This window comes from Alligator mississippiensis, chromosome 2 (assembly GCF_030867095.1).
Source record: "Alligator mississippiensis isolate rAllMis1 chromosome 2, rAllMis1, whole genome shotgun sequence".
Lineage (NCBI taxonomy): Eukaryota > Metazoa > Chordata > Crocodylia > Alligatoridae > Alligator > Alligator mississippiensis.
The window spans coordinates 257,103,723-257,118,374 of NC_081825.1; the positions used below are offsets into that span (position 1 = coordinate 257,103,723).

Genomic DNA, 14,652 nt, shown 5'->3' on the forward strand with positions numbered 1-14,652 from the left:
CAAATATTATTGTATGTATAAAATTAAGAGAACAAAAATCCTTCTCTTTTTCACAACGCCTAGCTTATTCTACTGTGTTTATTCTCCTACTGAGTATAATATTAGACATGTTTTCCATCTTCTGGCTTCTTTTAAAGCCAGAAAAATGTATTCTTCCTCCTGAGGTAGTTTAACTAGCCCTTCTCTTAATCAATTTGGATTATATAGTAATAGTCCAAAATGCTGTAGTAACAGTTCATAAGATGTAGCATTTTGGAGCATTAGTTGGCCTGTGGATACATGGCCTTTGATACTGGAATGCCTACCACTAGCACAATGAGGACTTAGGAGTCGGGACAGAGACTGTTGTTGTGACTATATGGAAGACAAGAGCATAATGCTACCTGTAAGGGACGCAGATTTTTGAAAAACAAAAATACTTTGGGCGAGGTGCCATTGCTAGTGCAAGGGGGAAGATAATGAGGTTCATAGTTGAACTTGCTTCAGAAGAGAACTCCCTTCAGATGATCCTGCCAGAGGAATAGAGAAGCTGTAGATGTCAAATTACAAAGCAATAAGAGGTAATAATAGGAGTTATATTTAGGTGTCATTAGGCATGTCTACATGAGATGCGGACTGCAAAATAGCTGAATAATACTGTACAGTAGTGTGTCACAGCACCAGCAGTGCTAATACTCTACTGCACACTATTATTAGGCAACTATGCAGTAGCATCACTAAAAAAGTGTTGCTGGTGCTACTGCTCAGTAACTCCAGTTACTGAACATTTATTTAGTACTTGATTATATAAGTACTAAATAAATGCACAGATTAACCACTATGCGGTCGTGTTCATGTAGACATGCCCATTTAGGCTTTATTTATGAGGGTTTTGCCCTGTGTAGTTCATAGATGTTAGATTCATAGATGTTAGGGTCGGAAGGGACCTCAATAGATCATCAAGTCCGACCCCCTGCATAAGCAGGAAAGAGTGCTGGGTCTAAATGACCCCAGCTAGATACTTGTCTAACCTCCTCTTGAAGACCCCCAGGGTAGGGGAGAGCACCACCTCCCTTGGGAGCCCGTTCCAGACCTTGGCCACTCGAACTGTGAAGAAGTTCTTCCTAATGTCCAGTCTAAATCTGCTCTCTGCTAGCTTGTGGCCATTGTTTCTTGTAACCCCCGGGGGCGCCTTGGTGAATAAATCCTCACCAATTCCCTTCTGTGCCCCCGTGATGAACTTATAGGCAGCCACAAGGTCGCCTCTCAACCTTCTCTTGCGGAGGCTGAAAAGGTCCAACTGACAGAGCTCTGGCCCTTGTCTATACTTCAAAATTTGAAAATATAGCTATATTCAGCAAAATCTCGTAGTGCAGACACAGTCTATGTAAAAAGGTTCCTTAGTCAATATTACTTGTATTGGTTCCTTGAACAAAATAAACTATTGGCAAAAAGGACGACTCCCTGTAGTGCATCTATACTAGGGCTTTTGGTGACATCTGTTTTGGAAAAAATCCATCTTTGCTGCCAAGGTTATGTGGGGGAAACTTTTAGTATACGCTAGGTGTCTCATATTTATTTTCAGTTCTGTTAGACTTCACAAATATGGATAATGGGTTATTTCGAAAGTGATTACATCAACTTTCTTATTATATAACAGGACTTCTGGTCCAGAGAACTGTGAGTGTACCAAATGCATTGGAAAAGAAGGTGATGAGGTTGTCTTTGACACTTTGGAATTACCAGAACTTAGGCCAAGCTAATTGGCCTAGCACTTGTCTGCAGCATCAGCCACCATGGCACAGAGGAGAGAGTCACCTTCCTGTTGAGCAGTTGGGTAATGGGCAGCAGGCGCACACATTCTAGCAGGCACCTGTGCCACATACGTGCCACATACATACCCAGCAAGTCTGCTGAACCTGCACTAAATCCCTATTCAAGTCTCTATACCTGAGGATTGCCCAGAGCCTCTCCTTTATACAGAACTCTGGCATTTTGGGGGTAGGAGGATTCCCCGCAACGCCACCTCTCCAAGGTTCTTGCTGCTAGACCTAGTGTGGATAGCTTCAGGCAGGGAGAGGTGAGTGCATTTGAGCCCACCAAAAGACAGGGGCCTTCAACCCATAGAACTTGATGCCCAAGGTCCCCGTATCAATCTAGGGTAGTCAGTAAAAAGGAGGCATTAGGTTCCTCAGGTACAGATGCCTCCCACACCACCTCTCCTGCATAAACACTTTGCAGTTATTTGTTGTCTTGTGCTCATTCAGCTGTTTTTTAACTAGTTTGTTTTTGGGTTCCAGGGTTTAGGAAGATGCTTTTTCTTCCAATTGTTCAGTAAAACATGCACAGTTGTGTCAGGGCCTGCATTTGACTGAAATCAGAATACTGCAGCTTTTCAAACCATCTGGCAAAGTGCTCCTCAGGATTTTTTTAAACAACTGCAGGTATCTGTGCTCTGTTCTGACCACATATATTTCCCATGTAGATAGTGGTGGAAATGTTCTAATTATTTAACTTTGCCAGAAATTCCTTTTGGGTGATACAATAACTTTGTTCTAGAAAATTTGATTTTTGCTTCAGTGAGCGACCACTCTCTCCAGTCCTTTATGTTCTTGTATTAATGCTGACCTCAATCTGCAGGCACTACCACTAGAGTTCATCTAACCTGGATGTGTCTTTGAAACATGGGTAGATCCAGACAGAAGTCCAAAGATTTATTTTCAAACTCTGAAAATGCTAGATCACATTAAATTTACAATCAAAATACTTTTTCTCTCTCTCCCAACTTATGTAGGGATTTTCCCCAATACTGAGAAACACACAAATGAACCTTCTATGATAATAGTGGAACTCTCCAAAACTGCATATATGTATGAATGTCTGGGCAGTTGGCCAGTTTTATACAGACTCAATTTTCTTTTTGTTAGTGGAAATCCCTGCCCTCAGACTAAGTATTTTTCATTTAGAAGCAATCTGCATTTCTTTGACTTTCAAACTGGAATCTTAAGCTTATCACAGAACATTTGCATCAGTTCTTGTTCAAAAACTTTAGTGCGCCCCAAGCTATTGTCTACATAAATAGACAGAGCACTTGGTATGTTATCCAGTCCTGGTATATCTGGATAACTCTGTTTCATTTCTGGCTACAAGTTTTGGCTGCTGGAAAATGACCCTTGCTGTTCATTTTTCCAAATATGTGGGCTATGAGACTAAAATCAGTCAAATAAGCTTACTTAGCCCCTGAACGATAGTGGGCTTTTATTTTACTTGGGCTGGGACAACCTGATGTTTACAAATGCAAGTGTTGCAAATGTCCTTTTTACTTGCAACAGCAGCAACAGGAGCCACCACAGATATACTGTGGTGGCAACAGCAGCTGGGGACTATTTTTGAGTCCCTGACTTAAGTAATGCTCAGGGGCACAAACCCTGCTTGCAACACCTCTGGGTTCTATAGGAACACCAGCTCACAATTTCTCTTCTTTGAAACTGGTTCCCAATTTTTAAACCAGTTTTAACCACCTGGCCCCGTAAAAGCCTTACAACAGGGGTGGGCAATTATTTGTGTCCTCAGGCCACATAAAGTTTTCTTGAGTTGTCACAGGCTGGGTCAGCATCCTCCCTGCACTGTGCAACAACTCACCAAAACTCCCTATGTTGGGCGGGGTGCGGGCAAGCAGGGAGTGGTGTTCAGGAGTGGGACAGGCAGATGAGGCTGGGATCATGGGGCAGGGTTGGAGGGGCAGTGATAGACACGATCTGCTGGGCGCATACCCGTGTGATGGCCTGGGCTCTGTGGGCAGGGGCATACAGACAGCAGATCGTGGCTCTGCCCCAGCCCCATGCTGTCACCACCCCAAGATTGCGGCCTGGGACGCAGCTCCCCGTTCAGCTGCACACCTCGCTTGTGAAGCCCCTGGCCAATTCATAGATTCATAGATGATAGGGTCGGAAGGGACCTCAAAAGATCATCGAGTTCGACCCCCTGCATAAGCAGGAAAGAGTGCTGGGTCTAGATGACCCCAGCTAGATACTCATCTAACCTCTTGAAGACTCCCAGGGTAGGGGAGAGCACCACCTCCCTTGGGAGCCCGTTCCAGACCTTGGCCACTCGAACTGTGAAGAAGTTCTTCCTAATGTCCAATCTAAATCTGCTCTCTGCTAGCTTGTGGCCATTATTTCTTGTAACCCCCGGGGGCGCCTTGGTGAATAAATACTCACCAATTCCCTTCTGTGCCCCATAGAGCACAGAGGCCATAGAGACCCTGAGATTGCGGGGCAGTGACAGCGCAGGGTAAGGGCAGAGCTGCGATGCTCTCTACCTATGTCCCTGCTTGCAAAACCAGGGCTCTGCCCCACTCCCTGCTGTCACCCCTAGGGTCTCCATGGAGACCAGATGGGAGCTGCATGGGTAGGGCATACGACCAGGGGTTGCATCCAAGGCCAGGTCTGGGATCTGGGGCTGGGGCCCAGGGGGGGAGCTGGGGCAGGGGGGGAGCTGAGACACTTTCGCTCCCGCACGGCCGTGCCCATGGATCCCACGCGGGTCACAGGGACGTGCGGCCACCAGATCGCAGTGCTGTCCTGGCCCCAGCCCCGCGCTGTTTCCTCCACAAGATCTCGGGGAGCCCATCTTGCTCCCAGAGACTACACCCCGCCAGCCCATGGCCCCATCCCAACCACCCACCTGTGCGCCCTGCCCACGCAGGTCCCGGCACTGGGCGTGGGACAGGCGGGCCGGGGTGCCTGGGCAGTAGCGCCGGTTCCGACAGCCGCGGTTGGAAGGAGCGCTGCCGCCGGGGCTGCTGGGAAATGGAGTCCGGCTGCTGCGCTGCCCCAGCGCCGCTGCACGCCCGGGGGCAGGGGCAGCGGGACCGGCCGCACGCGCATGGGCGGGGCCAAGTGAACCTCAGTGGGCCGGCAAGACTGCTTTGAGGGCTGCATCTTACCCAACCCTGCCTTACGAGGATTTTAAATTAAAGGCAGTGGTCATACACCCCCATCTTAAATATAATATTAATAAGTAAAATGTTATGCCCTCTTCATTTTTTCTACCTTTTTATATCTCCATGCCAGAACGGGACACAGCACTCAGATACACAGTGTCACCAGTGCCGTATACAAAGCTGAAACCACCTCCATCATCCTATTTGCCATTCCCTTATTGATATATCCAAGGATAGCGGTCAAAAATTGATTTACACAATGCCTCCTTAATCTTTAGTCAGTATTTTTAGGATACAGTGCTCCAATTTGTAAATAAGGGTGTAGGTTGTAGCCGTGTTGGTCTCAGGACATAGGCAGACAAGATTCTTTGGGTGAATCTGATATCTTTTATTAGACCAACTTAAATAGTTGGAAAAAAAATTTTTTTTTGCAAGCTTTTGGGTTTAAAAACCCTTCGTCAGGCTGAGGATTTGTAAATAAGACCTATATTCTTTGGACCAGATATTCAAAGTTACTAAATAAAAAAAAAAAATCAACTGATACCTACACAAAATTGTACTATTCATGTTATGTTTGTCTGATAATTTCTTATGGGAAAAATAACTTCAGGCAGATTACAATTATAGATAGGGTCATAAGTATTTACATGTTGTTAAAAGTATCTGAATCTGTCATTAGTATTTTCCATATTTTTAGAAAACTTAACTTCAGGTATTTATGACAATATTAGTCACTACCATACTATCTAATTCCCTCACAATGTGTAATGTTTTTATGCTCACAATATCCTAACAAGGTAGAGTTGCTCTCTTATTCCCATTTTACGGATGATGAACTGAGGGGGAAAAAACCTAAGTAATATGTCTAAAGTCACACAACTTACAAATGTGCCTGGAGCACAGCACATTGAGCTGGGTTGCAGCAGCCTTGGCTGGCAGGAGGGCCAGGGGCGAGGGTAGGGAATCAGCCTACCAGCCCAGGGCTGCTCCTATCAGGTTCAATGTGCTCCAGAGCGGCTGTCTGGGGTATGAGGATGCTTCAGTGCAGTGCTAGCCAGCAGGCATCCCCCCGCACTGAAGCACCCTTGTGCCCCAGCCAGTCAGCTCAGTGTCTGCACGTGCGCTAATGTGCATGCCAAAACTCCGCAGCAGGGTAGGACTTTTATTTACAAGACATACCCTGCTAAGGAGTTTATTAGTTTCGTGTGCCCTAACAGGGTTGCACGTGTAGATGCTGAGATGCTTACTGTGCATTCAAATAGTCAACTGCAAAGTAAATGTCTCATGTAGATGTACTTTAGTAGTAATTTAATTTGTGGACTACGGTTCATCAGTTTGCAGCAATGGAATTTATACTGTGTTCTGCACCCACTTCCACTGAATTGACTAAAAGAACAAAAATGTAATAGAATGTAGCACTATCTGCGATGGAATATGTTTAGTATATACTTTGGCATCCTGTACATGGTTTATTTACACCAATGTAGCACCATCATAGCAAGCTTCCAGGATCTTTGTGCTATGATATTGATAAGCATAATTGCTAAGAATAGATGGGATAAATTACAGTAAATCAAGAATTTATTATTTTTTCACTGATGCAGCTATTTGCATGTACCAAAAATAAGTTCTCTCTCTCTCTCTCACACACACACACACACACACACACACACACACACACACACACACACACAAACACTTTTTAATGACTCTGTTTTGGCAAACAAACAAGACTAATATTTTATTGGTTACCTCAGAATAGCTGCACCTAATGTGGAAAAATTAAACTTAGTAATTAATCCCTAATAGTGAACAAGATTTCAAACAGTGACTTACAATTATAGCAATTTATCTTTCTATTAACCAAATCTGCATAGTACTATAATTACATATTTAACCATTGTCTGGTATGTTTCATATACGCATGCCAGAGCATAGATGCTTCTAATTAATAATAGTCATGAAAGTTGCCAACCTGTTCCTTAACCCTCTCTCCCTGGGGTCCCCAGCCAAATTCCTTCCAATTCCACGCGCTATGTCACAGCCTGTTTCCTTTGTGCTCCATTTTCCAGGCATGATGTGGAGAGATGTAAAATCTCTGAAAAAGCTAGATCTGGAATAGGAGCAAAGCTGCCATGTTAGCATGGTGCTGCATCCTGACTAATTAACTCCACCTTTCTGTTTCCCATGTTGGAGATAATAGACTTGAAATATTTTTTTTGTGGGGGGGTCAACTTGCACTTTGGGGGTGGAGGGTGTCAACCAATCCCTCGATACCTGCCTGGGTGGCCCACAGTTTGAGAACCATGGCTTAAACCCACCACTAACATATTAAACACTCTTCCTGTACAGATCACTTTGGGAAAAGAATCATAGAAAATGAGGGTTGGAAGGGACCTCAGGAAGCCATGTAATCCAACCCCACAAGAGCATGTGAGCAACGTATAACAAAGTCTAACTGTTGCTTTTTGCTACAGCAAAACTTGGGTTTTGTTTTGGTGTAACAGAACCTACCCACACCTAGCCTAAAAACTAAAAGTAAGCCTATTTTGTAGCAATGATTCTAGCACTATAAATAGTTACTGCCATTTTAACTCTTGTTCCAAAGCTTTCTTCTGAGATGTTGCCTATACATACCAAGAAATCAGCATCCTGTATAACATCATGTCATCCCACTCTTGATGGTCCCCATGCCAAGCAAGGAGACAGACTACTTTGTGTACTATTATGGACACAATCTGTAGAACTCAGCACTTAAATGAGACACAATTCTTTGCTTCAGTGGACATAACCACCTCCCGTCATAACATGGAAACAGTTTTGTTAACCATCTCTGTTCAATACAGCAACCCCTAATATGGCTGGAGGGCAAACAGAACAATCCTGGAATTCAGGCCTGTAGAACACAGCACAACTCAAGACAACATTGGTTCTTAGTCCTTCTTTATGTCTACTGACTATGAAATCCTCCTTGTTACCAAACCCCTCCCAGTGGTTATCGTCAGCCCTAGGGAGCAGACTTAAAGTCAGGTGTAATTAAAAACTGATATTACATCTACTAAGACAGCGGTGCCCAATCTTTTGGCTCCATGGGCCAAATACAGGCCTTGAGCTCAATTTGGCATGTGCCAGATCACAGCCCCAGCCCCATATTCTGGATCAGCCCTGCCAGCCCAGCCCCAGTCTTGCTTGTGCCAGATTGGGCCCGCTGCCCTGCCCCCAGCCCTGTGTGCGCTAGATCCCAACTGCCCCTCCCCTGCGGATCCAGGTCCTGCGCGGGCTAGCGCGACCCCTGTCACCTGCCCCGCGGGGCTCGGAAATTTGGCGGCGGGGGCTTATGAATTGCCCTGGCTCCCCGGTAGATGTCCGGAGCCTTGGGGAGCCCGTCGCGGACTCCGCGGCCGGATGCGGCCCGGGAGCTTGAGCACCGCTTGCACCAGGAGATGAAGAGAGGTCACGGGTCGGAGCAGGAGAAGAGGAGAAACCTCCGCCCGGGCAATCCTGCCAGTTCCGAGCCGCCAACCTCGGGCCTGAGGCTGGGACAAGGGCGGGGTCGTGGCCCGGGGCTGTCCCTCAGCCCAGCCGGCGGCGCCTCCGATCGCAACGGGCCGCCGCTCACTTCCCCTGCCCCGGCACGGAACCTCGGCACCGCCTCACTAGGGGCGGCACTACGAGTCCCGAGATACACCGCGCGCGGGCCAACCAAGCCTGCCGAGAGCGTGCGGGAGCCACCCACTCGGCGGGGAACCCGCCAATGGGCGGTGGGGCGGCGCCAGGGGGTTCGGCTGCGCCGGGGCAAGGATGGCGCGGGCTCATTGAGGAGGAGGAGGAGGAGGAGGGGCCGGGGGTAGCGGCGGCGGCGACGACGGGCGTGGGCACGATGCCGGTCCACTCGCGGGAAAAGAAGGAGAACAACCACGATGAGATGGAAGTGGATTACGGGGAGAACGAGGGCAGCAGCTCGGAGGAGGAGGAGACAGAGAGCTCGTCCGTGTCCGAGGAGGGCGACAGCTCGGGTAGGCGGGCAGCGCCGCGCGCCCCTCCCCCCTGCCCCGCGCACTGTGGGCGGGGCCGGCCCCTTCAGCCTCATCGCCTCAGCTGGCCGCGCCCCACGGGGGTCCCGCCCCGCCCCGCCCCGCCCCCTCCCCTCGGCCCAGGTCAGCCTCCCTTCTCCGGTCCCTTCCGCCCCGCGGGGAATGCCGCCTCAGGGCGCCCGCCCCGCCCCGGTTTCGGAGCCGTTGACGCTCCTCCCCGGGCCGATGCGCCGAGCGGCGCTCGCCCCGCCTCTGAGTCTGCTTCCGCCGGCTCCTCCCTGACTCGGTGTTGCCGAGGCGGGGACGCGGGGCGGGGGCGGGGTTTCAGCTCGGCTGCCCCGTGTGGGGCGTGCCCCCGGCTGTCCCGGTGTCTCTCGCGTTGGGTTTGCCTAGTTCCCAGTCAGAAACTATTGGGGACGGAGAGCTGGCGCTTAGCAGCGGTGCTCGAGGGCTGGGAGGTTGAGAACCGCTGTCCTGGCTTCCCGGGGAGGGAGGTATCCCGTCTCCCTCCGTTTCTGTGCAAGAGGCAGGCAGTTCCTTCCCTTCTTGCTGGGGCAAAGGGCAGGCTCCAGTCGTCTGAGAATGGCTGAGGTGGCCAGTGCTGCTTAACCAGATTGGGTAGCGAGTTGTTCAGGATGGTGCTGCCTAAATCTCTGGGGCTAGGGAAGTCCAGGGTCTCACCAGTGCGAGATCAGAGCTCCAATGACCATCTTAGTGAAAGGTGAGAGCTACTGCAGGGCTGGGCACGGGGATCCAGAGCAGACGGGGAAGGTGATTATTCCTGGCAAGCTCTGTGGAGCAGATATTGTTACAGCCTTGCTACAGTGGGGGATGCAAGTAACAGCCAATTTGCTTGAGTGAATGGCAACCCTGGGAAAAGCTGAAGATATATGATGCCTTCACTGATGTAGTGCACATTGGTGTGGCCTTACTCCAGTTCTTTCAGGGTTAATCATATGCTAGAGATTGGGCAAAGTGGACTCTGGGTGTTGAGGTTTCAGCTGTCTGATGTGAAAAAAACAGGAGCAGTCCGTGTAAATGTGTCAGGAAATAACAGCCCCCATCATTATAGTATGAATACAGTCATTATTGTATCTATCTGCATTACAGTTCTGAGAAATATTGTATATACTTGACTACCAGACAAGGATTTGTTTCCCCCAATCAGTATGGGGAAGAAAACACCTCATCTTACATTCATGTACAAAGAAACTGTATTAAGTACATCACCTAGCTATGAACTGCTACTAAAAGTAGTATGTGCTTTGTACTGGAAACCAACTATGTCATTAATTAAATATAGTCAACACTGAGCATGACTGTAAAACACTTTTTTTTTTTGGTAAAAGTATATATCTTTATATATACATAAAGGGGGATGTATGTGTGTGTACACATGTACACATACACACCTAGTCACTTTTCATCATTTATTTGTGCCTTCACCTACAAAAGAAAAACCTGTGCACCTATTATAGTATGTGTACCTGTGGAACCATGCTTTTGCACACCCGTCCACAAGGCTGCATCTCCCTTAAACCCACTGTCTCTTAGTCCTCTCCCTGAATACGGGGTTTAAAAACTCGGTTCACTTGTTATCGCTCTCACTGGAGCATCTGCTGCTGCTGTGCTTGTTGCTGCCTTCGAATCCAGTTGTCTCGACATCCTCTTTGCTGTCCGTTTCCCCACTTGAGGTAAGTCTTGGAAGATCCTGTGTCAGGTATCCCTCTGCCAGGTGGATTTGACTGTGTCCTCACTGTCCTGTGCTGCCAGTTGCTGATAGTAGTATGGGAGTTTGCTCAGGGCCATTTTAACACAGTCTGCCACCTCTAGTTCATGTGTCTGTACATCAGGAGGTTCCTGGATTTCCGCAGGGCGCTCCTGATGCAGGACATGAACTGATCGAAGCAGGCCAACGGTCAGGTGCCCGTATGGCGCTGCCTCTCTGGTCAGCTGTCTGACCCCTGTCGTCACTTTGCAGAGCCACTTTACCTTTTTTCACACCTCCTTGGCATAAGAGCAGAGCCATAGGAGGTGGTCGATTGTCTCAGTGGCTCCTAGGCAGATTGCCATCAGGCAGCAGGATCTCCCCGGCTGCCCCTTCCTATGTGTCCAAACCCTCACTGAAAGGGCTCGGTAGGTTACCAGCCAGTTCGAGTTTCTGTGGTCTTTGCACAGGCCTGTGTGGCAGATGCGCTCCCACACAGCTTGGCAAGCGTCGCCCGGGAGGAAGTCTACGGGTGACGATATCTCTAAGTCTCACCCCCCCCCTGTATCTTCTTGTGGTTGGCCATGGTGGGGCCTGCATTCCGTAGGCTGTACATGCTGTGAAGTTCATTCAGGATCTTGTAGAACTGAGGTGGGTCCATGAGCCACGGTCTCCTATTGGTTGACGTGAACGTCCCCCAGTGTCTCGGGAGGTGCCCTGCAAAATATCTCACAAGACAGGCTGTTTTGGACTCTGTGCCCATTGCCAGTTTACAGATCTGGCTTATGTACTTTGCCCAGAGGAACAGGAGGGTGTCTGGCATGGCCCTACCCCTGGCTCGTTTGACCCTATACAGATTCTTTCTGGCTACCTTCTTCCATGTGGAGCCCCAAAAGAATACACGCATCACTCTCTGGATTTTGTGGGTGATATGCTTAGAAGGGGGAAGACCAGTGTGGTGTACAGAAGTAGAAGCAACCCTGCTTTCATAAGTGCCACGTGCCCCCCCATAGAGAGGCAGTGAGAGTGCCACAGACCCAACCTGTGTTTTACCTTGTCCTCTGTCTTTTCGTATGCTTTCCTGCTGCTCAGCTTGGGGTTGAATTCCAGCCTGAGGATCTTGACACCCTCGCAGGGGACCAGAGACATGCAGGGATTCCAGGTCACTGAGCTTGCCCACAGGCAGGTGCTCTTGCCCACACTGAGCTTGGCCCCTGCTGCTGCCTCGGAGATCTGTGCGCCACAGAGTTCATTTTAATGACCACTTGCTTTGGCACAGAACATTCAGATCATCCATGTAGACCAGGACCTTCTCTGCTGCTGCCTGGTATGTGAACTCCTCAGATCCTGGGGTCCTGCCTGATCCACTGGGCCAGGGGTTCAATTGTGCAGATAAATAGGATTGGGGAGAGCAGGCAGCCCTGCCAGACCCCCAGCTCCACTGTGATCCATGCACTCAGGAACCTGTTCACCTGCACCTTGTTGCTCATGTCCGTGTAGAGGGTCCTGATCCAGTGAACAAAGGTTGGGGAGATTCCCATCTGCTTCAGTGTCTCAAAGAGGAACTGGTGGGTTACTCTGCCATAAGCTTTCTCCAGGTTCAGGTTTGGGACAGTGATGTTCTGCCTTCTCTCTTTCCAGCTGGAGTGCCTCTCAGTTGCAGCAGGACTCTGTGGATCGGGTGCCCCAGATTTTGATGATGGGTCATGTCTTTACTTGCCCTGGCCTTTCCTACAGTACAAAGAAACTGTATTAAGTACACAATGTGATTCTGCAGGCCGCAAGTTTGATACCCCTGGTCTATGCTATTGGTTTAGGAGAGAGCGGTCAGACTAGAACGTTGTATTTTAGGGCAGTGGCAGGCAACTTTTTTTTAATGGCAGGCCACAATGACCTGGCTTGGGTTCAGTGCAGGCCACTGCTGAGATCTTGCCACTTCTCCTCACCACCTTGCTGCAGTATGGGCAAAGGTCTGCACTACAGAAATGGCATGGAAGTCCCCAAACTCCACGGATAGGATCCCATAGCTCTGCAGGTTGTAGCTTGCCAATCCCTGCTTTAGGGCACTGCTGCCTAGCCTGGTAAGTTTATGTAGAGCTTGAGTGACTTGTGTCAAGGTCACACAAAATTGGATAGAGCAGGAAACTGTACTCAAGTCCAAGGCAATTGTTGTAGCCTGTGTTGGCTCCTGTCCATGTAAAGGTTCACTTTGAACTTGTTGAATGATGCGGCACTGACTGTTTAATCAATGGATTGTGTTAGATAGAATTGTTATTAGCTCTAGATCTAAATCAGGGGCAGGCAATTATTTTGGGCAGAGGGCCACTTACTGAGTTTCGGCAAGCTCAGAGCCTGGGCTGGCTACAAACAGCCGCGCCAGGCTCATCCCCTCCATGCCGAGAGCTGGGGAGAGACCAGGGCTATGCTGCCTCAGGTCCCTCCCCCACCGCCACCTCTGAGGCGCGCCTGCACGCGCTGGTGCAGAGGTGAGGCCGGAGCCTGGTACAGCTGTTTGGAGGCTCCCGGCTGTAGCCGGCCCCGGCTCTGGGGAGCTGCTGCCAGCCGGGATCCCAGGCTGCTCCCAGCAGGCAGCTGGGATGCTACAAGCCCTGCTGGGAGCAGCCCAGGCTCCAGCAACTACCTAGAGCCGGGGTAGCTGCTGGCAGCCACAGAGCCCAGGCTGTGGGGTAGGGGCTTTGGGTGGGGGGCAAGGGGCACAAGCAAGGCATCCTGCCATGTACCCCTTGCCCTCATTTTGTTTTTTTTGCCATGCTGGCACTCCAGCACCTTCCGAGGTAGGCATTGTGGTGTTTTTCGGCACTCCAGCCAAAAAACGTTGCCCACCCCTGGTCTAGACTCTAGAGGAAAAGACAATCGGGACTCGTAATAGAGATGATATCTTTTATCAGACCAACAAGATTTTTGCAAAAAAAATTCTTTAATTGTAAGCTTTCGGGCACAAACACCCTTCATCAGGCATTGAAGAAAAGATTGTACAATTTTGTAGTTTTGTAGAAGAATCTGGATGATGTCTTAATTTGTACAACCTAAATAATTAACTGCAAAGGGAGAAAAATTGTGTGATATACTCTTCTTCAGATCTTCATGGCATATAAAAAGAAGAGAAAAAAACTCGTTAAAAATCTGTGTGTGTTTTAAATCTCTCCTGAAATGCTCTGGGTAAAGAATTAGGATCATTGTAAACACAAGAGACTGACACCTGTGAAATTCAGAAAGGATTAGAGTTTTTTATCATCGTTTTTTAAAACTGTTGTTTTTGTTAATATTTGAACTTAAATGGCTCTAACTCCTGGAAGAAAGTATATTTTTGTTAGGGTGGTGTCACACATTCAACTTAACACTGTGCAGTTAAAATGTGAGCAAATGCATGTTCAGGCAATTTAATGCATGTTAAGTGCCATTGTTCCATTACAGAGTTGCTTCCTTTTAGGCCAGGATTATCTTAATGTACTACATCACAGCATCCCAAAGATTTGCAACTATTGCAAGTGAACTGTGATTATACCCTTAGAGTGAGCAGCACTGTCCTTTCCACTTGTGTGGTGAGCACTCATGAAACAGTTCTTGAGACACTTTCCTTCTGTCTCCCCAAGTCATCCTCCAATAACTATAGAAAAGATGAGTAGAAAGACTCTTAAAGTGGGGAAAAATTGGAAATTTTTCTTTTTGAGAAACTACTTTTCAGGTTCTGTTCTATATTATTGAAAACGGTGGGAAGTAAAAGCCTTTTACTTCAGTCTTCACAAATAGGGACAACTACCTCATGATGGGTGCAGCTGGCAGCAAAGACAGGGAAGGAGACAAACAGTCTAGAGGAGTAACAGAAAAGGTTATGGATTACTTAGAGAATCTTGATGCTTTCGAGTTGGTAGGGCCAGATGGGATGCACCCTAGGGTACTGAAAGAATTGGCTGAGGTAATTTCAGAGCCATTGTCTATCCTCTTTGAGAATTCATGGAGTTTGG

At 48.4% G+C, this 14,652-nt stretch overlaps 1 protein-coding gene across 2 annotated transcripts in view; it reads left to right on the forward strand.

The window, feature by feature from the left end:
• The first annotated feature begins 8,739 nt into the window (after window positions 1–8,739).
• The window catches only part of BRMS1L (BRMS1 like transcriptional repressor), a 33,168-nt gene continuing 27,255 nt past the window's right edge, over window positions 8,740–14,652 (forward strand). Inside the window, exon 1 of one of the 2 annotated variants that reach the window (XM_014611341.3) lies at window positions 8,740–8,940. In XM_014611341.3, coding sequence (XP_014466827.1) covers window positions 8,805–8,940 — 136 coding nt within the window. In that variant the 5' untranslated portion in view covers window positions 8,740–8,804. Of the gene's footprint in view, window positions 8,941–9,406; window positions 9,680–14,652 lie in introns of those variants that run through there. The other variant, XM_019488739.2, reaches the window with a different exon arrangement.